This window comes from Saccopteryx leptura, chromosome 5 (genome assembly GCF_036850995.1).
Source record: "Saccopteryx leptura isolate mSacLep1 chromosome 5, mSacLep1_pri_phased_curated, whole genome shotgun sequence".
NCBI lineage: Eukaryota > Metazoa > Chordata > Mammalia > Chiroptera > Emballonuridae > Saccopteryx > Saccopteryx leptura.
Genome location: NC_089507.1, coordinates 181,491,284 through 181,517,166, shown reverse-complemented (window position 1 = coordinate 181,517,166; position 25,883 = coordinate 181,491,284). Strand labels below are relative to the sequence as shown.

The window sequence follows — 25,883 nt, the reverse complement described above, 5'->3', positions numbered from 1 at the left end:
CTCCATCTCATTGTATCTTTTTCGATTTCCCTTAACAATGCTTTGTAGTTTTCGTTATATAGGTCTTTTACATTCTTTGTTATGTTTATTCCTAGGTATTTTTTGTTGTTGTTGTTGCAGTCGTGAAGGGGAATATTTTTTTGAGTTCGTTTTCTAATATTTCATTGTTGGCATAGAGAAAGGCTATGGACTTTTGTATATTAATTTTGTATCCTGTGACCTTACTGTATTGGTTTATTGTTTCTGGTAATCTTTTTGTGGAGTCTTTGGGGTTTTCGATGTATGGGATCATATCATCTGCAAAAAGTGATACCTTTACTTCTTCTTTTCCGATATGGATGCCTTTTATTTCTTTGTCTTGTCTGATTGCTCTGGCCAGAACTTCTAGCACCACGTTAAATAAGAGTGGAGACAGTGGACAACCCTGTCTTGTTCCTGATTTAAGAGGGAAAATCCTCAGTTTTATGCCATTTAATATGATGTTGGCTGATGGTTTATCATACCCTATGTCTTTTGATTGGAACATTTAAGGTTATTATTGATATGTAGTTGTTTATTGCCATTTTATTCTTTAAAACTGTATTCCTCTTTTACTAGATTGTTTTTCCCCTTCTTTGTTCTGTTTACAGCATGCCCCTTAACATTTCTTGTAGCATTGGTTTGGTTGTAATGAATTCCTTGAGTTGTTTTGTTTTTTTTTGTCTGGGAAAACTTTTTATTTCTCCTTCAATTTTAAATGATAGCCTTCTGGATAAAGAAGTCTTGATTGTAGGCTCTTGTTTTGCATTACTTTGAATATTTCTTGCCATTCCCTTCTGTCCTCTAATGTTTCTGTTGAGAAGTCAGATGTCATTCTTATGGGGGCTCCTCTGTAGGTAATAGATTGCTTTTCTCTTACAGTTTCTAGTATTCTTTATATCTTAATTTTTGTATTTTAATTATAATGTGTCTTGGTATCGGCCTTTTTGGGTTCATCCTTAATGGAACTCTTTGTGCTTCTTGAACTGTGTGACTTCCCTTCATCAATTTAAGGAAGTTTTCAGTTATGATTTCTTCAGATTCTCTATCCCTTGTTCTTTCTCTTCTTCTTCAGGAACCCCTATGCTGTGGATGTTATTTCTCTTCATGTTGTCACAGAGCTCTCTTAGAATTTCCTCAGACTTTTTGATCCTATTTTCTTTTTGCTACTCTGCTTCCATGCTTTCATTTATCTTGTCCTCTAAATCGCTGATTCAATCCTCAGCTTCATTCCATCCTGCTTTTAATTCCTTCCAGTGTGATCTTCATTTCTGATATTGTATTTGTCATTTCTGACTAATTCTTTTTTATGATTTTTTTTTTACAGAGAGAGAGAGAGAGGGATAGACAGGGACAGACAGGAATAGGAACAGAGAGAGATATGAGAAGCATCAATCATTAGTTTTTGGTTGCGACACCTTAGTTGTTCATTGATTGCTTTCTTATATGTGCCTTGACCGTGGGCCTTTAGCAAATCGAGTAACCCCTTGCTCAAGCCAGTGACCCTGGGTCCAAGCTGGTGAGCTTTGCTCAAACCAGATGAGCCACGCTCAAGCCGGCGAGCCCGGGATCTTGAACCTGGGTCCTGTGCATCCCAGTCCGACGCTCTATCCACTGTGCCACTGCCTGGTCAGGCTCTTTTTTATTATTTAAATGTCCTTTTTTTATACTTGCTATCTCTTTATTTAGGTGCTTGTTATGTCCATCCGTTGTTGCTCTAAGATCTTTGAGCATCCTAACAATCATTATTTTAAACTCTGCATCTGGTAACTTGGTTATTTCTCTCTCATTCAAATCTTTTTTCTGGGGATTTCTCTTGTTGATTCATTTGTGTTGCATTTCTCTGCCTTCCCATTTTGTCTGTGTATAAAAAGGGTGTGGCCACAGGAGTTCAATGGGTATGGCCTTTGTGTTCCCTAGGTGTGGTCTGTCTGCAGGCCCACCACCCCCTCTGCTGCTGCCTCCGGCGTTCGGGCACGGGTGTTGCTGGTGCCGGCCTGTTGCTGCAGCGAGGTGGGACTGTGTTCACGTGCCTGGGCTGCAAGCCCTGGCCGGCCCCTGCCTCCACCCCGCCCCCAAGGGCGGGACTGCGCTCGTGCACTGGCGTGCAAGCCTCGGCCCCATAGGCGGGGCTGCACTCCTGCACCCAGCTGCAAGTCTCAACTTTCACCTTGCCCCTGAGGGTGGGACTGCTCTCACACACCTGCCCCACAGGTGCGGGTCTGACTGCTTTTGTGTGCCCCTTCTGCTGCTGCGGCCACTCTTAGCCTGTACCCCTGCCGAGGGGACCACACTCCTGCATCCCGCCACCACCTGCTCTCCTGCAAGTACTCAGCAGTGTACGTGGGGGGGGGGGGGGCAATGCAGCTCAGACCTTAGCACTCAATACTGTATCACTGATGGCTCCCTGTTTCTAAGCAATTCTTTGTTCTGACTGCAGCAGGAGAGCTTCTGTTTGGCTGGTAACCTGTTCCCCTTTGCTGGTATTGCTGGTTCCAGGAAAAATACTCACTTTAGATTTGGGGAGTGACTCAGCCCAGGGTTTATGGTGGCTGTCCCTCAAAGTGTTTCTCCCTGTGCCTCCTAGATTACATTCTCTTCCTGCTGCTCCAGTCATCTCAGCTCTCCCCGTCCCCCGGAGCCCCGGGTAAGTGGTTGTGAGAGAGGTGTTCTGTGCGGACCCTTTAAGATGAATCCTGGGTCTGAAAAATCTGTGTCTTTCTCGCAAACAGTATCCTGGCTTGTTTTGCAGCTAAATACTGTCCGTATGCCTCTTCTAGGGTTTGGGGCTGCAGGCTGTGGTTTTGGTCCTGGGGCTCAGGACCCTCCCCTCTCAGGTGAAATCCCAGTAGCATGCAAGTTCCTCCGGGCCGCTACTTGCTCCCGGGAGCTGGGCAGCCCTCTCCGCGTTTCCGCTTTTCCTACCAGTCTCAGTGTGGCTTCTTCAGTGATCCTTGGATAAAGAGTCCTTTTAGTTTAGTCCAAAGTTGTTTTTTCCAGATGATTTTTCTTAAAATTAAGTTGTAATCCATTTTGGTTCTGGGAAGTAGAAGTTGGTATGTCCGCCTGCTCCTTCGCCATCGTGCCGCCTCCACCATAATGTCTCTTTGTGATAATAAGTCCACCAAAATTAATACTCTTCAGTAATTCCGCATCATCATCATCATCATAGATGAACTCTATATTTCAGCATAACTGGCTTTTGTAATGCTATATATTTTATTTTATTTTACTTCAAACATCATTTTGAGAGAGGACCTATACATAGGCTTTATTAGCAGTCTGTGGAACAAAAACTACTCTGACTTTGATAGGCAAAAGAGTAAATAGATGTTGAGCTAAGATTTTATTGTATTTCATAAAATTTTAGAACTACATTTTGGTGATTTTTATCTGGAACTTATTGGAAATGCAAAATCTCAGACTGCCTCAGATTCCTGAATCAGAATCTGTGAAATCTGCATTTTAACAAGCTCCTCAGGTGATTCCTGTGCATTTTAAAACTTGATAAGCTGGTCTAGTGCTGTACCTATTTCAAGGAACTAATTTTCTTTGTAGATGTTAAATGACGTGCCCAAGGTAACACAGCTAATTAGTGGAGAAGCATGGATGGATTGGTTGCTCTCATAATTCTGGTGCTTTGATTTCAAGTTAGCTTCTTTTGGCCTTCAGTATGTTGATAAACTATAGTTAATTAAGGATTATTTTATCTTCTTTCCAATCCACTAACTTTATCCTAGTTTTCCAGGTCACCCCCTAGAATCAAAGGGAAAGAACTACCAGTTTATTGAGAGGAGCTGTATTGGTGCTTAGAGGTTAGGAAAAGAGGGGCTCTGAGCAGTGTGGGGCCAGCTATAGGAGCAGTATTCCCCGCTTTCTCAGTCTGTCCTCATGGTGTTAGTTTTATCTTATAAAAATTATTGTCAAGAATTTAGGGATCATTTGTTTAATCTTCCATATCAGTGCTATTTCAAGGATATACTAAGTGAATTGAGGTGTGACAAATTTAAGCATATTTATGCATTATAGTGAGTCTAATATACACTTTACCTGGTGGATTTCTTTTTTCCATGGGCAAAATTTATCATTATAATGGAGAATATCATTATAATGGAGAATATAGAGAACCATATTTCTCTAATATCAACAACTCTGAAGCCACCACAATGGAATGAAGAGAGAAAAGGAGCATTTAGTGATATTAATCAGCCTCTTGATCACCAAACTAACCACTTTATCTGACTCCTTCCTTTCCACCATCCCTCTCCAGCCAGTGGTTGTCAAGCACCAATGTTCCTACACACTATCAGCACCCAGTCCTCTTCCTTGTACTGCTCCCACTACCCTAGTGAAGGCCTTGATCACCTCTTGCCTTGCTTTCTGAATTAGTCTTTTAGCTGGTCAGCTTACTTTTCTTTTAAAAATATCCTGTGCCTCCAAACTCCTGAGCCTGCTATTTGTGGTCTCTTCATCTTGAACCCAGTTCATGTCTCAATTTCCTGCATTCTTATCCTCCTCTCATATTGTATGGGCCAGGCTCCCTTTGTCAGGACTGTCTTTTCATCCCGTCACTCCCCTTGTCCTAGAATGCTTTAAGTCAGTTTCCATTGACAACTTCCCTGACTACCTGTGTTTCCCTTACCCTTAACTTCATCTCTGTCTTCTTTAAACTTCCTTCCATTGGAGTTTACCAAGGAATAATAGTTTTACCAAGTTTTGAAGATTGTGTGTGCTGTTTTTATATTCTCCATTAGGCAAATAATATGCATTGGAAGTTTGATTCATCTTTGATTTTCTCAGAGGAACACAATAGTGAACAAGTAAGACACGGTCTGTCTTAAGAAACTTACAGTCTTATGAAACAGCCTATTTGGGAGAGACAATGATTAAATAATCTTAAAGAGAGAACGCTGAAACTGGTTAAGTGCTGTGGGATAGAGATACCTGGTTTTGACCCAGAAAACTTACTTGCTGAGATCTGAAAAGTGAATCAGACAGAGAAGGGTAGGAAAGTGCTATCCAAGCAAAGTGTATAGTATGAGCAAAGGCCATCTGGTGAGAAGGAGAATGGCAAATAGGACTAAAAGAAGGCCTAGGCAGTGAGGTTGAAGAGCATGTGTGGTATAAGATAAGGCTGGAAAGGTGAGTAGAGTCAGATCATGCATGCTAAAGAATTATTACTGCTTTTAACCTTAGATCAGTGGAAAACCATCAAAGTTGTGAACATGGAGATAGGATTTGTGTTTCAGAGTTGTGGCTGCAATGTAGAGAATGAATGGAGAGTAGAGGGAGCTCAGCAGTGGGCATGAGCAGTCTGTTGTGCATATTTGAACAGCTATAATTAAATACCAAATTTCATTGGCTTAACACAGTTTAAATTTATCTCTGTCCTGTAGAGTACAGCAGAGTTGGGAAGCCTTCTTCTATTCTAGAAGTGTGTTCACTGAGGTGATCTTGTCAGGGGAGGGTGGAGGTAGATCACTTTCAAAGATCCAGGCCTGAAGGTGGTTTGTATCATGGTGTCTGCCTGTTGCTGAGCAGAGCTCAGTCCTATGGCCCCCAGTCATATGAACTTTCAAGGAAGGCTGGGAAATGTAGTCTTATTTTGTGCCCAGGAAGAGGAAAAGTGTGGTACACAGGCATCCTGTTCTCACTCACCCCTCCTGCAGCCACTTGGGAAGTTACTGTAACAGTTCAGATAACAGGCAGTTGTGGCTTGGGTAGGAGATTGGCAACAGAGGGAGAGTTCTGAATGTCTTGGAAAAATATGTGAGGATCCAAAAAGCTAATGAGGGGAAGGAGAAGGAATTGTTAAGGATGTCTCAGGTTTAGGGCTTATGCAACTAGGCTGGTGATATCTTAGAAAAAGATGAAATATGAAAAAATCTTCCTAAGAAAGGAGGACTGACTAGAAGAGGACTTTGGATATGCTGAGGGTTAGATCCCTTGAGACATCCAGCGGAAGATGTTTGGTAGGAAATTGGGTGTAAAGGCTGCAACTTAGAAAAGCAGATGCCTGAACAATGTTTGAGTCATTGGGATTAGACAGTTGAACCCTCAAGCTTGGATAAAATCTCCTAGAGATAATGCCGAGTCCTTCCTTTCCACCTGTACCGCCATCCTGCTGTCAGCATCTGCTTCCCCCCGGGATTGTCTACCATCACCCTCTGACCTCAGCCGATAACTTTTAATGTCTTCAGAGCCCTTTTGCTTGTCCTTGGGTGATTGATTCCCTTTGGACCCCCCACCCCCATAACAGCTATTCTAAATCTATATTAATGCCCTCAAACTTCTGGTTTATACTTCACAGAGAAAATAGAGCCTGTTAAGCACGATTTTTAGCAGTACATTTTCCTTCCTCCAACTGTTACCCTCCCTCTTCCTATTTTAGAGGAAAGTAGGACATCTGTGCTCTGCATCCCCTCAGTCTCTTTAGAGTTCTGTCGCTTAATTATGAGTGGTTATGAGTGTTCTGGAGCCAAATTGCATGTGTTCAGATCTCATCCTGAACTACCAGGATTTTAGTGACCCTGGCCACATTATTTCATCTTTCTATACCTCAGTTTTCAAATCTGTAAGAATAAAATAATACTTTCTCATTAAATTTTGTGATTTAGGAGTGTCTGACAATACTCAATAGTCCTGGCTGGGGAACTCAGTTGGTTAGAGCATTGTTCTGATACCACCAAGGTTGTGGGTTTGATCCCTGGTCAGGGCACGTACAAGAATCAACCAATAAATGCATAAATAAGTGGAACAGCAAATTGATGTTTCTCTCCCCACCCCACGCTGAATTAATAAATAAATTTTTGAAAAGTACTCTGTATTAGGTTTTTGTGTTTTTTTCTTAGTGTTTTGGCTTTATTTCTATTGTTCCCTCAAGAGCTCTTAAACTTATTTTACTATGGTGGAAATTTCCCTGGTAAGAAGACAGCTTCCATGGTTAACACTCACTCTTCCCCTCACCCTCCTGTGTTTCCACCTCTTCTGTTCCCTGTGGATTCACACGCAGCCCATTACCCTGGATTTCCACCCCATTCCTCCAGTCTCCTGAAATGCTCAGAGGCCCAACTGCCAAGCCCAGTTGTCTGTTTTCAGGCATTCTCAAACTTTGGCAGTTTTTGGTATTGATGATCTTCTTTCTCAAAATACCCTCTTGTGGTTTCTAGGATGCTTTTTTCTTCCTTCTTTTTAGTCCCCTTAACTTGTTTTTTTGTTTGTTTTTGTTTCACTACTTAATGGTACCTCCGTGGTATTGACTGTAGACCAAAATACCTATTAGAGCCATGCTTATATTTCCAGTTGAAATCTCTACCTAGATGTCTTGCACATTCTTCAAAATTAACATGTCACATTGTACCCATCTCCCCCTTCTGTTTATATACCACAATCAGTATATACAATGGGTGTATACACCAATCACCAGTCTAGGGAATCTTGGGTCTTTGATGCTACTTCTTTATGTTTCATTTAGTTACACTGGTTTTACTTTGAAATATCCTTGGATTTTTGTTTGTTTGTTTTCAGCTCCTCTGCTGTAGTTCAGAGCTTTTCTTATATATTTATAACTGTCTCAAGAGTACCCTTCCTATTTCCAGTGTCTTTGCCAGTTAATCCTTCACCATCTTCAAGCAGAAGTGTCTCCTCATCAGAGACCTCCACAGATCAGTTTTGATAGAAAACGTCCAGAGTTCTTACTCAGGCTTTTTAAGATACTTGTAAGTTATAGCTTGATTTGGCAGAGATAGTTACATTATAATTGCAGAATACGTTTTCTTTTCTGTTTTCAATTACTGGTATATGATTAATTTGATTAATTACCAAGTCAGAATTTAAAGTGTTTGAGACACTTCACTTGGATGTTGACAGATAAAATATCAGTTGGTTGGATATAAGGCTTTATATACTGCCTTCATTGTTTCAAAGTGGGTTGGACAAGTGTGACTAACAAATCAACATTATAGAGTTGGAAGTTAGAGGAATTGGGGTCTGTTTTTAGTTATTCACTATTTCGTTATATATTTACCTCTGTTCAAAACAGCAGAATAATGATTCTTAACTTGTTGAACACAGATGAACTATGAAAAGATCAGAACAATACTACTACTAAAAGGTGCTTAAAAAGTGCTTTTTAAAAGTAGGAAAGTCATAAGATTGAGTAGCTTTTGAAGTAAATTTTTAGTATTAATTTGCTGTATTAACCACTTTATTTTAGAGTGGAATGTTCATTTATAAACAAAATGTGTATTAGCTTAGATAGGATTGAAGCGTATTACAGCTCTTTTAATGAATATAATAAATTAGTCCTAGTTAACTTAATGTTAAGTAAATTCTGGGATCCAGTATATTTATAGAATTGTATATCCACCACTGCTATCAAATTCTGTAACATTTTGTTGCCAACAGAAACCCCATATCAGTTAGTAGCCACTCCCCATTCCTCTCTCCTCTCAGCTCCTAAAAACCACTAATCTTCTGCCTGTCTATGGATTTGCCTGTTTTGAACATTTCATAGAAATAGAATCATGCGATGCGGCCTTTTATGTGTGGCTTATTTTACTTAGTGTAGCGTTTTTCGAGGTTTATCCATCTTGTAGCATGTATCAGTACCTCATTTTTTATGGCTGAATTATATTCCATTGTGTGGATGTACCACATTTTGTTTATTCATTCATCAGTTGATACACATTTGTTTTTTTTCTAATTTTTGGCTGTTATGAATTATGCTGCTATGAAAATTTATGTACAAGTTTTTGTGTGAACATACATTATCATTTGTCTTGTGTATATAACTAGGAGAGTGGCATTGCTAGGTGTTAACTGCATGTTTAACTTTTTGAGCAACTGCCAGACTGTTTTCTGAAGCGGTGGCACCACTTAACAGTTCTATCAGCACTGTATAAAGATTCCAGTTTTTCAACAGCCTCACCAACATTTGTTGCTATTCCCTTTTGTGTTACACCCATCTTGGTGGGTATAAAATAGTAGCTCTTGTGGTTTTGCTGTATACTGCCCTGATGACTAAGCATTTCCCCAAGTGCTTATTCACTTTTTATATCTCTTTGAAGAAATGTCTATTCAAGTTCCTTAAATAGGTTTACTTGTCTTTTTTACTGTTGGGTTATCAGGGTTCTTTGTATAGCTTAGATACAAGTTCCTTATTGGATATATGAGTTGCAAATGTTTTTTCCCAGTGTATGGGTAATCTTTTTATCTCACGTGTTTTTATTTCTTAATCAAATTACTTGACATTATTTTGGTTATCATTAATATTTTTGCATTGTTTAGTATTTCTATTAAATATAAATTCTTGCTTTAGAAAAGCTAACATGCAAACCAAAGTAGTTAATGAAACATACAAAAATTATAGATATAGTAAAGTTAATATAAATAGCATATTTCTTAAAGAAGATGATTTAAAAACTTGTTTTAGAGCTTTTGCTATCAGGGTCTGTGTAACTAAAAAGGAAAACGATCTTATGTAATTGCTTTCTCATCTCAGAGTAGCAAATATAACATGGTAAAAGGTTTATTTTTCCGGTCAGTATAATCCCAAATTAAGCTACTCTTTGTTATAGCAGTAAACATTTTCTTATTTATTTTTTTAAAATTGAGATATAATTGATATAAGTTTAAGATGTAAAAGGTGGTGTTTTGATATTTAAAGTATATTGCAGTATGGTTGTCATCGTACATTAGGCTAACACCTCTATTCATCATTAATTGTCATTTCTTTTTGTGGTGGGACCAATTAAGATCTACTCTCTTAATCTTTTTTTTTTTTTTTTTAAAGTGAGAAGAGGGGAGATTAGTGAGACAGATCAACCAAGCAACCCCTGTCTGGGGCAATGCTGGAATCAACTGAGCTATTCTCAGCACCTGAGGCTGATGCTCAGACAAACTGAACTGTCTTCAGTACCCAGGGCTGATGCTCAAACCAATTGAGCCACTGGCTGTGGGACGGGAAGAGGCAGAGAAGGGGAGGAAAGGATGGGGAGAGAGTAGATGGTTGCTTCTCTTTTGGGCCCTGACTGAGAATTGAACCCAGATGTCTGCATGCTGGGTCGATGCTCTACCCACTGAGCCAACCTCCAGGGCCTTAACAGTCTTATTTAAAGCTTGGAGGGTTTTTTTTAAGTGAAATTATTTTTAATTACAAAACCATATTTAGTGCATGAATTAGTTGACAAATGGCTGACATTTTGTACTATAAAAGTTTATTAATACATTTAATCCACATAGAAGAACTGTAGTCTTAAGTGAAATTTTAAAAGCATGTGACTGTTGCCTGACCAGGCAGTGGCGCAATGGATAGAGCGTCGGACTGGGATGCAGAGGACCCAGGTTCGAGAACCCGAGGTCACCAGCTTGAGCGCGGGCTCATCTGGTTTGAGCAAAAACCCACCAGCTTGAACCCAAGGTCGCTGGCTCAAGCAAAGGGTTGCTCGGTCTGCTGAAGGCCCGCGGTCAAGGCACATATGAGAAAGCAATCAATGAACAACTAAGGTGTTGCAACGCGCAGTGAAAAGCTAATGATTGATGCTTCTCATTTCTCTCCGTTCCTGTCTGTCTGTCCCTGTCTATCCCTCTCTCTGACTCACTCTCTGTCTCTGTAAAAAAAAACCACACACACACAAAAAAATAAAAGCATGTGACTTATGTTACTGAATATTAATCACATAATTTTGAAATTTGAGTAGAACAAAGACCTTAGAATTCTATTAGCAAAAGCTGTACCATAGGAATGGAATTTTTCTAACCCAACCACTCTGATCATCTATATTATGCATTATGAAAAGAATTTAGGACAGTATTAATAACCAAACTGGGAAGATGACTACCCCTAGTCAGGGTTCTAAGCAACCTCTGTAAGAAGAAAATAATCCAGCACCTCAAAAGTACCTTTTTTCAGGTTTTCAGGTAGGAGGGGCTGCATAGATGCCTCTTCCCTTACCTCCCACATAAATGGTGATAAGTGACTTGTATATGTAATCTTGTAAAAGTTCAGTGACTGAAATTAGTGATTGCAGCTCAGCTCTTCCTGTTTCCCTATTAGGTGATAAGTATACCCTAAACATTGTAAGTATATGCCAGCCGATGACTAGAAGTTACGTAATGTCTTATGTTTGGCACAATAAAAATTATAAGCCTCTTTCTGACTTCCTTTTCTCATTATAGGCCTCAGGAGTGCAAGTTGCTGATGAAGTGTGTCGCATTTTTTATGATATGAAAGTTAGAAAGTGCTCCACACCAGAAGAAATCAAGAAAAGAAAGAAGGCTGTCATTTTTTGCCTCAGTGCAGACAAAAAATGCATCATTGTAGAAGAAGGCAAAGAGATCTTGGTTGGAGATGTTGGTGTAACCATAACCGATCCTTTCAAGCATTTTGTGGGAATGCTTCCTGAGAAAGATTGCCGCTATGCTTTGTATGATGCAAGCTTTGAAACCAAGGAATCCAGAAAGGAGGAGTTGATGTTTTTTTTGTGGTAAGCAGTGATAAAAATAATGAGCCTTTCTTAAAACTCAAGAGTTAATTTCATTGTTTGCTTAGCATTTAGAGAACTGGTTCTTGGGACCAGAGTAATTTTCAGTCAAGCTGTCTACAGTCATTGCCATTTGATTTTTATTTACAAAGTTTCAGAAGGTAAGGTCTTAGGTGGATTGATGTTTGTGGGACCAAAGCTAAATTTTAACTACTCTTGTTTACTTGAAAGATGACTTTCAGTAGTTATTTTGGTGGTGGAAGGGGCAGGTGTAGATTTCTATGCATACTCAACTCCTTGTAAGCTAAAATTTCTGAAAATTCTTCCTAGAATACTGAGAAGAACGTTTATCTCACCAGAATCCTTCTCTAACTTGCAATTCCAGGAGCAAGTTGCCTACTTTTTTAGTACTTTCTTTACTTGTGCCTCTGTGATTTGCTTTTTTTTTTTTTTTTTTGTATTTTTCTGAAGTGAGAAGCGGGGAGGCAGAGAGACTCCCACATACGCCTTACCGGGATCCACCTGGCACGCCCACCAGGGGACAATGCTCTGCCCATCTGGGGCATTGCTCCGTTGCAATCGGAGCCATTCTAGTGCCTGAGGTGGAGGCCATGGAGCCATCCTCAACGCCTGGGGCAACTTTGCTCCAGTGGCGCCTTGGCTGTAGGAGGGGAAGAGAGAAGAAGGAGAGGGAGAAGAGTGGAGAAGCAGATGGGCGCTTCTCCTGTGTGCCCTGGCTGGGAATCAAACCTGGAACTTCCACACACTGGACCGACGCTCTACAACTGAGCACAGCTGAGCTAGGCTGATGATGTTCTACCACTGAGCTAGCCGGCCAGGGCCTGGTTTGCTACTTTTGAAGTTGGTACTATCGTTGCCTCCAAATGTAATTGCTCAGCGTCCACGCTGTCCATAAGGGTAGCCACTAGCCACTGTGGCTATTTAGATATAAAAAATTAAATACAATTTGTCTTCTTAGTTGAATTGACACATTTCCCATGTTCGGTAGCCGTATGTGATGAGTGGACACGTTCTTGGATAGCACAGATATAGAACATTTCCATCATTACAGAAAGTGTTCTGAATAGTCAAGAAGTGTTATAAAGTGATTTATATGATCTTTTTCTTCAAAGGCTGTTTAAACAAGTTTATGCTAGTCTTTCAAGTAAGTTAATATTTGAGATTAGGCGTGAATTACAAGTCACTCCTGTATTCCTTGTTTAATTGAATTATACTACATTGCTTGATATGGAATCCTTACATAGTGAGACTGTTTCCAGTTTCCAAGGGGAAAGGAAAGTAGTAAGAGCCTCTGATTTGGGGTGAGGAAGGATCCTCTTGATACTTTGGCCTGAGCCAGGGCAAGGCAAGGGGGTTCCTAGCTCTTAGCTGTGTGCCACCAGTAGCTTGGGGTGTGGGACTGGGAAATCAGAAGCACTCTGGTTTAAAGGAATGTAACACTAGATCACACCTCAGTTTCGTTCGACCAAGCCTCTTGCACACCAAGATGCTATGAGGAGTATAAATAGGAGGTCTGGGTGCCTGTATTAGGTAGGGCAGCTTACTGTTCTGCAAGCCTGGCAGCTGCATGCATACACATATACATCCACATACATACATACATACATACATACATACATACATACATACATACATACAGTAGTTAATAAGACAGAGGAGCATATTCCTGATTTGAGTGAAGGTGCATTCATTAAACTTAGTTTCTATTACATGCCAAGTATTGCGTTACAGCCTGGGAAAATAGCTATGACTAAAACAGGTAAAGTCCCTGGTTTTCTGGGATTTATAGCTGAGTGACAGATATGGTAGCTAAGTAAAGATTTTGGCCGTTAAAAATTTTTTTCAATTTATGATAAACATATTTGGTAAGGCTTTTAATTTTTTTTTTATTGATTGATTTTAGAGAGTGAAACATTGATTTGATGTTCCTTCTATTTATGCGTTCACTGGTTGATTCTTGTATATGTCCTGACCAGGGATCAAACCCACAATATTGGTGTGTGTATCAAGATGACCAACGAGCTACTCAGCCAGGGCAAGGCTTTGGCTATTTTATTGATGAATACAGGGAAGGGGAAAGTAGGTTTACAGTTGTGGGATGCAAAATGGATAGAGTTTATTCTTGTATTATTATTTATTAATTACTGTATTCTTTTCCATACGAACAACTGTAAACAAACCTACTTTTAACCCATTCTGTTATTTTCTTTGCAGTGTTACCCCAATTTTTATAATATTAACAGTGCTAATCATCCTTTATTAAAAAGAAGGAATTTTAGTGTTAGTGCTATGTTTTATATTCCACTATTGCTTTTTTAAAGAAAAGGTAAAACTCTTAGAAGTGTTTCATAACAAGCTCTGTTTAAAGGGCCCAGGGAACAGCCCTTAATTAAAGTGTTTTAAAAATCTGTTTAGAGTAAAATCAGAGCAGAGACTACTTGTTCCTGTCCCTGACCTATTTTGCATAAGGAAAGTACCCACTTAACTTTGCAGTTCAAACATCTACCAGACTTGGGGTTATTGTTAAGGCTGCACTTCCTTCCTTGGACCTTAGAGTTGGAAGGGATAAGCATCTGAGGGACACAGAGACTGCCCTTGTCCTGGTGCCCAGAACAGGACCTCTGCCTGCTGTAGGAGGGTAGAGAGGCCAGGCCAGTGCCAGCCCTGGTGTTGAGGACTGGAACATCCTGGAAGAACGACAGCAAAGTGGAGTCGTTAAGTGCTTAAAAGTATTGACACTCCATCTACCCTTGGGTATCTTGGGAGTACAGAGTGGAAGTAGGGCCGGATCGTGGGGTGTCGTCGTGAATGGTGCTTTCACAGGTAGCAATTTGAATAGGATGGGATTTTTCTGTCAGTTGTAAGTATTTGTTGTTTTTCAATATTGCTGGTGAAGAAAGTGGTACAGCATATGCTTTGCTTCCAGTATTCACTCAAGATGGGGCCAGCACAAACATATTTGTAAATATAGGGTAGTAGTAATACTGACAATTAAGGCATAGCTATTGCTGAATTGCTATTAAACTTTAAAAAAGAAGTCCTTCTAACATGTTTTATTATGCGAGACTAAGATGGAAAACACAAGTACTCAATGTGGTTGGAATTTGCGGGTAAGAAGGGAACTTTTACTTTATCTGAAATATATTCTTTTTAAGAAAATGTGAAGCAAAACTGCTAAAATTGCTAGCATTTCTTGATTCAGGGTGGCAGAGACTTGATTTTTTCTGTACTTCTCTAGATTTTGAAACTTTTTCCAACCAGAAGGGGTTAAAAACCTTATATAAAGATGGTTGTTGTTAGCCTTAAACTCAACCATTTATTTTCTACTTAATTTGTTTCTTCTTTTCCAAGTGAGAGGAGGGGAGATAGAGGGACAGACTCCCACATGGGCTCCAACCAGGATCCACCTGGCAATCCCCGTTTGGGGCCAATGCTCTGCCAGTCTGGGACCATGCTTACAACTGAGCTATTTTTAGCACCTAAGGTGGAGGCTCCTTGGAGCCATCCTCAGCACCTGGGGCTGATATGCTCCAACCAATCAAGTCATGGCTGCAGAAGAGAGGAGGAGAGAGAGAGAGAAGGGGGAATGGGAGAGTTGGAGAAGCAGATGGTCACTTCTCCTGTTACCCTGACTGGGAATTGAACCCGGGACATTCACATGCTGGGCCAACACTCTACCACTGAGCCAACATGCCAGGGCCTTAAGCCTTTATTGATAAAAAGAAATTTTTGATGTATTTTAAAGAAAACGAATTACGCAATACAGTGGATTATCCAGTCAGTGTTGGTTCTTTTATTCTGGTTCCATTAATCTGATTTTAAATCGCTGGTTCTGTATGTTTTTCCCACCAAGTCAGCCTGAGCTATTCTGTGTATGCCCACCCATAACAGTTCTTGCTTAGGAACTGGGAAAATAGAAAAATTGTGTAGTCAGAAAAAGTCTCCCAGTATATTTTAAGAATCCTCCCCTGTCACTGACATAAATGTTTAACGCGGTATAAATTATACTTTCTCTAAACCACGTTTTTCATTTTTTGGCATCTCTTTATCCAGGGCACCAGAGCTAGCACCTCTGAAAAGTAAAATGATCTATGCGAGCTCCAAGGATGCAATCAAAAAGAAATTTCAAGGTATGGTCCAGATTTACCTCCAGATATTTAGCGGGGTGGTGATGGGGCACATCTTTTCTGTAAAGCACCTTACTTTCTTTGGAGAGCCTTGGGCACAAAGAAGGGAAGTACTGCATCTTTTGAGGAAAAGCCCAGAAGCTTGCACCTGGTTTCCATGTGTCCTCTGCCTTGTGCTGGTCACTTTGGGTCTGCATGGCCCATTTTTAATAACCTGTTCTTTCCACAGTGGTGCAGGTCACTTGTTCAGGCTGGTTTCAGACTAGTTTGAGATACTGCCAAGTTTCTCACATAACAGATGGAGACTAATTGGTTTACATTGGTCATACTAAATGATAAATTTGCTCTTGCCTTTTGAGTATAGTTGACATAACAAAGTCGTAAAAGGAAATGCTTATAAATGAGAAAGGATACTTTTATCTCGAGCTTTAACTTTGGAATAGTATGACTTTAGGTAATTGTCTCATCTGTATTCAAAGGAAAGTTCCCTCCTTGAGCTGGCTGTTATGTTTGACTTGCCCACTGGGTGATTGGGATCCTGATGAGACGGCCTGACCATACTGACTGTCTCCGACCAGGAGGAAATGTTGGTATGACGGAAAGAGCATGGGGCAAGTGCCCAAGGCCCGCAGTGTGGGCTACGCTTGTCATCTAACTGCTGTGTGATCTTGACCAAAACCGCTTAATCTCCTTGGGCCTTGATTCTCTCAGCTGTGGAATGAGAGATCATCTGGATTGTGTGAGCTCAGTCTCAGAGGTTGCCCTGCCTCCTTCCTGCCATGGCGAGCGCCAAACAGCTGGGCGAGCCAAGGTCACAAGGGTGTGGCCCAGTGTGGTTTTTGTTGTTTGTGTACTGTGACTGATTTTTACATTCCTGTAGTGGAACAGGTTCACCTTGCTTGTTTTACTTAGGAAATGAAATCCTTGCTTTCTTTTGTGGAACTGCTGCCGTGTAGTTCAGGCCTTGTCAGGTGCTCCATGCCTTTGTGGTGATGGTGGGCCATTCCCAGAAATGTGTTCACTGGTTGGTTAACTGATGTTTCAACATGACTCCTTAGCTTCAACACCTCTGCAAAGCAATTGAAAAGGATTCAGAGTGGATTCCTCCTCATCCTTATTCTGCATTGCTTTTCAGTAAAGGCCATTGCTACATACACTTGATTTGGGGACACTAAAGATAGCCACCTTATCGTCTTTCCTAGTGAAGTCATCACTGCCTTTCTCTAATCAGTCATAAATGGTCCAGAAGCTAGCAGACCTGTCACGGTTTCAGCAGTTTAAGAAATGGTCTTAAATTACAGAAAATCAGGAACAGTGCAGCTATTTAAAGATAGTTATTTACAGAGAACCTACTGTATATAATTCCATAATTGCGCTCATTCAGCAGTGCGATGATGTAAGTTTTCTGAGAAGACAAATAGTAACACATTTACATAGTTTTCATTAGGATAGATTTCATAAATGTGTAATATTACTGAAGAGCTGTTTTGTTGAACAAAAAATGCCATTTGTAAATATTCTTCTTCAGTTAACTAAAATCAACTGCAATCAAAACATCAAGTTCATCTTTTTACTTATACTTTAAAAACCAAGAAAAAATATTGCTAGACTTGCTCTTTAACTTGTTATTGAAGTACATCATACCTATAAAAAAAAGGATACATCAAGAATTATTGTAGAACTCAGTGAATTTTCACAAGCTGACATAATGGCTGATTTCTTTATTGCCAGTGCCCCAGAAGCCTCGCTGGTCCCCCTCCAGTCGTACCACTTCCTTTTACTCCTTCCTCCATAGTAACCTGTGCCCTGGCTGCTAACAGCAGAGAGTAGCTTGGGCTGATTCTGTGTTATACAAATAGAGTCATCCAGAATGTATGCTTCAGTCAACATGATGTTTGTTATGCATGTAGTTACAGATTATTTGTTCTCATTACTGTGTAGTATTTTATTGTTTGTGTATACCAGTTCTTTTATCCATATTAGAATTTGTCTCTTAAAACACTTGATATCTTAGAGAAATAGGTGAACTACTGCCATAATTCTAAATAGAATTGTTATTTTTCCTCCCTAGGCATAAAACATGAATGTCAAGCAAATGGGCCTGAAGACCTCAATCGGGCTTGTATTGCTGAAAAGCTCGGCGGATCCTTAATTGTAGCTTTTGAAGGATGCCCTGTGTAGACCATCGTTCAGTGCCACAAATCAAATCAAAAGCTTCCATATTTAATGTTATCTTGCTATATAAGTAAAGCAAATATGTTTAGACCAGGGTCTCACTGAGAGGGAGCTATCTTGTTATCTATTAGAGTAAACTAAATATTCTATAATAATGTGCGAACGGCCCTAAGTAAATCTAAATACTAAAGTTTTATCAGTGTGAAATATAAATTCTTACTGGCCAAATGCCTGTTTTGATGAGTTAGCTTGTGGAGATTTTTGCTAAACTCATAATTTTTAATAATGCAATTCACAAAACAGTACAGGTTGTATGAGACAATTATTGCATCTTTGTTAACCTCAGCAATTCGTTTATCTTAGAAAATTGGTCATAATCTGGTTGTAATTTTTGCCCAAATTCCATTATTTTCTATTGAGCTAAACTGAAATGATGGAAAATAATTCTCACATGTAATAACACTAATACATTAACTACAGTTAAGATTAAGGCAGTCTTTTAATTCTACCAGATATGTAATGAAGACTGTCCAAGAATTGTGTATGCTTATAATCAGCGCTAATCTTGCAAAGCACTATTTCAAGCACTTAGTTCAAGTACAGGAAGCAACTCCTCGCACCTGTGGTGAGCTCTCCACTTGAGACTGTTCTGAGTGACCCTGCATCTTCAGAATCATGTGTTCTCAGGCGAATGTGCAGTGTCTTCTAACCAGTTATAATGCAAACGAGGGCTACACTGTTAATGAAAATGATTAACCAATATATTGATAAGCTGGGACATGTGTGATAGCTTTGTGTCTTGAGAACGTTGTTGCTTTTGGCACAATAAGGTATTGGAAGAACATTAGGTCTACTCTGGGGCCTGAGAGAACTTCTGAATTCCCTAGAATAGTTTAACTCTATGTGAAATGAGGAGCAGGTATGACAAATGATGATACCCACAGAAAGCCACTACCTGATGACACTTGGAAGTGTGTCTTTAAACACTTTGAACAGTATAGAGATGCACAAACAGTTGAACTTAGAAGTAGCTGTATTGGCTTTATGTAATAAAAGAAGCATTTTTAACTCAATCTCTTGTGTCGTCATTCTCACGTGTGAATTGGGGATAAGGGAGTTTGTTTTCCATACACGGGGCAAGTTGTGGAGGTTTGAGTATTTCAGACAATTATGGTTAAGGCAGCGGTTCTCAACCTGTGGGTCACCTAAGGTGAAGGTGATTGCTCCTTCCTCTTATTGAATGAGAAAGTTGGTACAAAAGTTAGTCTTTCTTATTCCAAATATTTACCCAAATACCAGGCTTTTATCTACTCTTATTTGGGAGGCAAAAAAAAAAAAAAAAGGCTTTAATCAAAATACTTCTTTCAAAATTACCTAGAAAGTAGTGCTGGCCACTGATTTTGCTGATAAGCTGCTTGTCATTCTTCCATCCTGAATTTCTTGTTTTGCTATTTGCATTGCTTTCAATAACTGTATTAACAGTCCTGACAAGCATTAAAGGCCCAAGGCTGCCCTGCTCAGCAATCAGCCATGTAGACAGAGCCAGGAATTGGTCAAAGATTTTTAGGAGGAGAAAGGCTTTTCTGTGGTTTGACCACCACAGTGTGCAGGTGCGCATCCATGTGGGGGGAGCTGCACACTAGGGGAAGGACTTCGAGCGGTGTGCAGCAATGCGCTATAATGTAAAACGGTGGTTTTCAACCTTTTTACATTTGGGACCAGCGAAAACAATTATTTCAGGGACTGCAAAGGCTGAAATTTCACACCCTGAGCATAAGTGAATTTGACAAAGGTCATTGGTTCTGTAATCATACAAAAAGGTAGATAAGTCTTTTTTGCAGACCTGCACAAAACTTCTAGGGGACCAGCAGTTGAAAAACATTGAGGTAAATATCTCCCAACACTTCACTCTTATTCCAAAAATTGAGTTACTTTTGTCCCTACCTAGGGCAACTCTTGAGAGTTTCACTGGATTCCTGAGGGTGGGGCCAGGAATCCCAGGTAATTACCAAGAATCCCAGGTAATTCTGATGCAAAATTAGTTTGGGACCCCTGACTTGGGAGGAATAAAACCGTAGCTATACACTGCTTTCAGCAAACACATTTATGTTTTTACAAGTTAACACATTACAAAACTATATTTGTAGAAAGCTGACTTAGGGTCTCATGAGTATGCTTTTGCCCTAAGCAGCAGATAAAGCCCCTGCTAATAGAAATTCAGAATTTGGCCCTGGCCAGTGGCTCAGAGGCTAGAATGTCAGCCCGGTGTATGTACACCCTGAGTGATTTCCGGTCAGGACACAGGAGAAGTAACCATCAGTTTTTCCCCCACACCCACTCCCCCTTCTCTCCCTCTTCTCCTCCCGCAGCCAGTGACTTGACTGGTTTGAGTGTTGGCCCCTGGCACTGAGGATAGATAGCGTGGTTGGTCAAGCGCATCAGCCTCAAGCGCTAAAAAACAGCTCATAACTCGGCAGCGTGGATCCCAGCCCGGGGTGCATAGGAGTCTCCCCTCCTAAAAAAAACGGAAAAAAAAGTCCGTTATTTCAGAGAACATTAATCTGATAAAAGTCAACATAATGACTATAATAATAGAATTAGGCTTAGTTGAGCAGTTTTCTTTTTGCAGAACCAGAGTTCTGGCTTGGTCAACACAGGATATGCAGCTTCTGTTTCTTGACTGGTTTGTTGCTCTTTGAATTATCAGACTGGATATGCCCAAGAACACATCACTTTCTCATGATTTGGGGCATTTCTGAAATGTAAGTCTCCAGACTGAGCTCCAGCAAGAAGGGCCATTAATTGGATTGTGGCTGGGAGAAGGGGAAGTTCCAGGAAGATTTTATAACTTCATCTGTGTTGGGTTGGCCAGGGCTCTGTGGGCTCTGCCCAGCCCCAGAAGGGTAGTAGAGAGGGGGCTGACCCAGCCTGTGGGCAGCATGTCAGTAACCAGCCCAGAGAGGTCAGGTAACTTACCTGAGGTCACACAACTCAGAGGTCTCTTGTTTTCTCGTCCCAAGTTGTTGTTCTTGTGCCCTGGAGTGTTCTCCATTTCTAACACTTGAAATTCTATGGTTAGACCTTACTCAGTGCCACAGATGAGACTTGAATTGGGAAGGAAAACAGTTCGTTTGGGCTTTGAATCCTGTTAGACCCAAATCTGAAGCTCAAAGAGAAGGCATTTATGAAGGATGTCAAGCAGTTTCTAAAATCTTCAGAATTCTCCCAGTTTGGCTCTTGGTGGTCTAAGCCAGTGGTCCCCAACCTTTTTTGGGCCACGGACCGGTTTAATGTCAGAAAATATTTTCACGGACCAGCCTTTAGGGTGGGACGGATAAATGTATCACGTGACCGAGACAAGCATCAAGAGTGAGTCTTAGACGTATGTAACAGGGAATCTGGTCATTTTTAAAAAATAAAACATCATTCAGACTTAAATATAAATAAAACGGAAATAGTGTAAGTTATTTATTCTTTCTCTGCGGACTGGTAGCAGTCCGCAGCCCTGGGGTTGGGGACCACTGGTCTAAGCAATTTCTGCCTGGTGTGCCACAGGAGCACTGCTCCTTTTCCCCCTAGACTATCAAATAGAAAAAAAAAATGACAGCAGCCAACACAATAAAAGCTGTCTGGTATAAATGAATCAAAATTATACTTTTTTTTTGTCAGTTCGTCAAAAAATACATTTTTTGGGTGTGCCACAGAATTTCAGTAGTTTGTACTGTGAGAGAAGAAAGGTTGAAGATCGCTGGTTTCAGCTGAGCAGTAGCTCTGAGCCCAGGCTGTGGCCTTAGAAGCCAGGCCTTGGGAGAGCAGTGCTTCCTGTTAGCAGGCCAGCCCAGCCTGGTGATTCCTGCCTCCACACTGAGCCTCACTGCAAGTGAGGACAAAAGCAAGCGGCCCCGTGCTGTGGGGGTGTCACTGTACTTGCAGGCCAGGCCTATGAGCCAGGCTCTCGGGATCTGTTCACCAGGGTGTCTGTCAGCCTTTTGTGCTGCCATCTGCAGAGGACAGCTGGCCCAAGCCTTGCTAAGGCTCTCCTCCCCAGCCTGAGGATGGAGCCTTCCCGGGAACAGCCCCAGCAACAAGGCCAGGCTGAGGCAAGGCTTGGCAGGCTGCCTGGCAAACTTGGGCTCCCTCTGCTGGCCCGGAAGATGCCACTGCTGGGCCTCAGGGCTGCTCAGCCTTTCTGGGCAGAAGGACAGAGGCCTGACGATGGGCCCTCACAGCTTGTGCCTCCAAGGTAACGTTTTTCTGCGCCCCACAGGTACATACTAGGTCCCCACCAGGTGGTCTGAGGAGGGAACAGGGCTGTAACCAGAGGCAGCAATTGTCCCAGGGATTCTTGTGCTTTTTCTTCCTGAGGTCCTCCTATTCCTGTGCCTACAGAGGGCACCTGCCCAGCACAGGAGTCTCAGTTCTGCACCGAGGCAGGGTGAAGAACGTACTGGAAAGAGGCTCCCAACCCCATGGAGGAAACTCAGCAAGGCCCAGACCACTGACTTTGCCCAAAGCCAGCCCTCCCATGCTGCACCCCTGCTCCTGAGGCCCAGGGCCCACCGGGGGGCGAGGGCCCATGGGTTCGTAGGGCTCAGTGGTCACTCTTCATCAGATCTGAACCCCCAGAGAACATTCTCCCTCCAAAGGACCCCCCAGGCCACCTGATACACTGCCAAGCATTAAAGGAGTTGGTGGCTGCTGCCTTTTTATCTAGTGAGCTACCTCCTCTTCATGAGGACTGTGAAATGAGCGGAGGTTCACCTCCCACGGAGACCGCAGGGTTCACGGGAGAACCACGCAGAGGGCTGGACCTGCGGCTGGTGGCCATGTCACTTCCTCTTGCTCGGTCTCCTGGCCAGGAACCATGACATCCACATCCCAAGCCGGTGGGCTCCCTCTCCACTTCAGCCCCCTCCAGAGTTCTAGAACAATTATGATTGTCTTCCCTTGCTTAAAAACCTCAGTGACTCCTATTGCCTTACCTGTCCAGCCCCTTTATACTTCGTAACCTATCCACCACACCAGTCCCCTCAGCCTAACCCTTTCTTCACCCCTACCCCAACAGGCCTCCCCTTCTGGTGAACTTAGCTCCAGTTAAGCTCACTTCTCTGGGAGCCTTCGCAGAATTTCCAGCACCTGATCCTACTACGATTGCAATACACAAGTGCCACACAGGGTGAGGTGGCCCACAGACCAGGCGCTCCCTGGAAGCTGGGACCAGGACTGGTTGTGCAGACTGAGGTCAGCACTGGCTGGCTCCTGGCAGATGCCCACGGTGTGGGGGCTGAAAGCAGCATGAGGCTACACTTGTGTGATACTGCCCAGATGTCATGCCAGAGAGGTGTCAAACCTACCACCTAAAAGGCTGCATGAGATGCAGAGGTCCCAAAGCAGGTGGTGGGGACTAGCTCTCGGGCCGCCTTTCCCTAGGAGCCCACCATCCAGTCTGGCTGGCTGCACCTGCTATGAAAGTGCTTGGCCTTCCCCCAGCCAAGTTCAGCCAATCAGACCCCCTTCCTTGCCCAGGATTCTGAGGCTTTGGAGATCTGTCCCCAAGAACCCAGGCCGCTGATTCACCTTCCATTCCTGGGGTGTTTCAACTCCTCCTGTGACTCGGCCTCTAAATCCATTCTTTGCTTAATTAAGCTCCAGGTTTCTATTTCTCAATCCTTCAATATACCTCTAGGCTCAAGATTCTTCTGGACCATGCTCTCTTGGGCCACCAAGGACACAGGGGGTCCTGAGGATCACAGGAAGTCTCGGCTGCTCCAGCCTGCTCGGCCCCTCCTGAGGCATGGGTGTTTGTCCAAGCCCCGGCCCGGACACAGCCCGCATTCACTCATGGGGCTCACTGCACACAGCAGCCTGGGCCACCCACGGCCATGCTCAAGTAACCTCAGATCCTCAAGGGCAGGGACCACAGTCGGTGCGCTGGACACCAGGCATCCGAGACCCTGCTCATCCGCCTGGTGGGCACCGCGGCCTGCGCAGCACGAGGGTGGAAGTGCTGGCACCAGGAAGCAACGCATCTCACCCCCACTTTAGGCAGAGCTGCTGCTCCCCGACTTCAGTAACACCAGGAACCACACTTGCTCTCTCCGGAAGGTGCCCTCGATTCCTCAGCCCAGGCCCAGCAGCCAGTGGGGAAGCCCCAGCAGAAGAGCAGACGACACGGCAGCATCAGGCGACAATGTTGGTTTTAATGGCATTAACATCCAGGAGGTCACACATCAGTTCTGGCCGGTAACTCCTTCCAGGGGTGAAGGGCTGCTGCCTCGCTGGGCCGGGCTGGGTCCCTCCAGTCTGTGCCACAGCCATTGAGACTCACTGCCTGGTCCACCCGCCTCCCGACACACGACCCGATGAAAGACAAAACAATTGCACTGATCGACATACAGAGAGCCAGAGGTCCCGGCCTCCCCAGCACACACCCCAGGGTCTGTCACAGCTGATAAGGGCTTTGGCATCTGCTCTGTGGTGGTCCAGGGCTGGTCCTGGGGAATAGTGTTTATCGAATGTGACAAAGGTTCTTTTACAAACTGGGAGTCTGGAAGATCTACTTCTGTGGTTCTAAGAGACTCTTGTCTCCAATGGCTTCTTTCAGAGCCACCGAGCTGGGCCTGGATAACGCTGTGTTGGTTTGTGTATTTATAAGGAATGTATAAGGCATTTTGGTAAGTTGAACAGTAACTTCTTTTTCTGCAGAGGAGACTCAGACAGAGGTGCCCTCCTTTGAGCTGCTACTGTCCTCCTGTGAACAGAGGGCAGAGGGAAGGGGATGATGAGGCCAAGGAGCCAAGGGAGCACTTACCCCAGCTCCTCAGGACCTCTAGTTCCCCGGGGTCAGCACCCGCACCACTTCAAGCCCTTCAGGGAATACCTAGCCCATCTGGAGAACCAGAGGTGACCCCTGCGGCTGGCGGTGGCCGAGGGCTCCGAGTTTGGGTGAGGAGCCTGGGCAGGCAGTGTGGGTGCTGCACGTCCTGACACTGCCTTCAGCAGTCTGTCCCCACCACCCTCTGCTCCAGGTCCTATCTGCCCTGTTCCCCAGGAATCCTGGGGCTCCCAGCACCACGCCCAGCCCTTCCCAGCAGGCCTGGAGAGCTAGGGGCCATGCAAGGCCAAGACGCTCACTGTTTTGTCCAGCTGTTCTTGCAACTTCTTCACTGTGTCTTTCTCCTTTGCCAGCTGCTCCTGGGTCATCTTCAGGAGCTCCTGTAGTTTGGTGGCAGCACGTGCCAGGTCACTTGTTAGCTTCTTCTCTTTCTCTAACCTCTCCTGTGGATTGGTGTTGCAGGGCATCAGCCTTCATGCACCACACATCAGGAAAGCCACCTGGCTACAGTGCTAGCCTAGGACCCTGGAGCCCTACGACGGTCACCCAGAGCCAGGCGGCGATGACCAGGAGCACGGCCCAGGTGACAGTGAGGCCTGGGCCCTGTGCCAGCGCTGCCCGCAGGACCTCCTGGGACCCGGGGCTGTTCCGCAGGCGCTGTGCAGCCCCTGGCCAGGCTTGCCACAGGGCCACTCAGACTGAGGAGCCGAACTTCAAGTTTTATTTAATAAATTAAGTAGCCACATTGACTAGTGGCTGCCGTATGCGACACTGGAGATTTAGGGACTGCTCCCACAACCACCAAATTAGGCTGCACCCTGCCCAGAGGGCCACAAGATGGATCCTCTCCTGTTCCCACCCCCAGTGGTGACAAGGGGAAGCCGTGCCCAGTGCTGGCCCTGCTCGAGCCTTGGGGCGGAGCGCCCCCTTCTACCTTCAGCTGTGCAGCTGCCTGCGCTTCTGTAGACTCGAGGGGGCTGGCGCGGAGCTCCTCCAGCTCCGCCTGCAGCCGGCACGCCGCCTTCTGAGCCTTGGAGAGAGGAGCAGCGGGGTCAGAAAGGGAGTCTGAGGGAGACACCTCACAAACCCAGTCAGGCCCGCTCGGGCACTGATGGGCACCCAATAGAATGAGACAACAGTTCCAGCCTGTGGACAGGAGGCAGGTGACCAACTGCATGGAAACATCCCCAAGGGAAAGACCCTCCAGGCAGGTGACCACCTGTG

The 25,883-nt window shown here is 43.4% G+C and overlaps 2 protein-coding genes across 6 annotated transcripts in view; one reads left to right on the top strand and one right to left on the bottom strand.

Annotated features, from left to right (window-relative positions):
* DSTN (destrin, actin depolymerizing factor) overlaps positions 1-18,897 on the top strand; it is a 45,209-nt gene extending 26,312 nt beyond the window's left edge. The window contains exons 2-4 of the mRNA XM_066387096.1: positions 11,197-11,504; positions 15,576-15,652; positions 17,721-18,897. Coding sequence (XP_066243193.1) covers positions 11,197-11,504; positions 15,576-15,652; positions 17,721-17,830 — 495 coding nt within the window. The 3' untranslated portion in view covers positions 17,831-18,897. The remainder of the gene's footprint in view (positions 1-11,196; positions 11,505-15,575; positions 15,653-17,720) is intronic.
* Positions 18,898-24,004: 5,107 nt separating this feature from the next.
* Positions 24,005-25,883, bottom strand: part of RRBP1 (ribosome binding protein 1) — a 74,212-nt gene continuing 72,333 nt past the window's right edge. For all 5 annotated transcript variants that reach the window (XM_066387086.1, XM_066387087.1, XM_066387090.1 and 2 more), the window contains 3 exons: positions 25,594-25,689; positions 24,959-25,102; positions 24,005-24,575 (listed from right to left, as the gene is read on the bottom strand). In XM_066387086.1, coding sequence (XP_066243183.1) covers positions 24,537-24,575; positions 24,959-25,102; positions 25,594-25,689 — 279 coding nt within the window. In that variant the 3' untranslated portion in view covers positions 24,005-24,536. The remainder of the gene's footprint in view (positions 24,576-24,958; positions 25,103-25,593; positions 25,690-25,883) is intronic.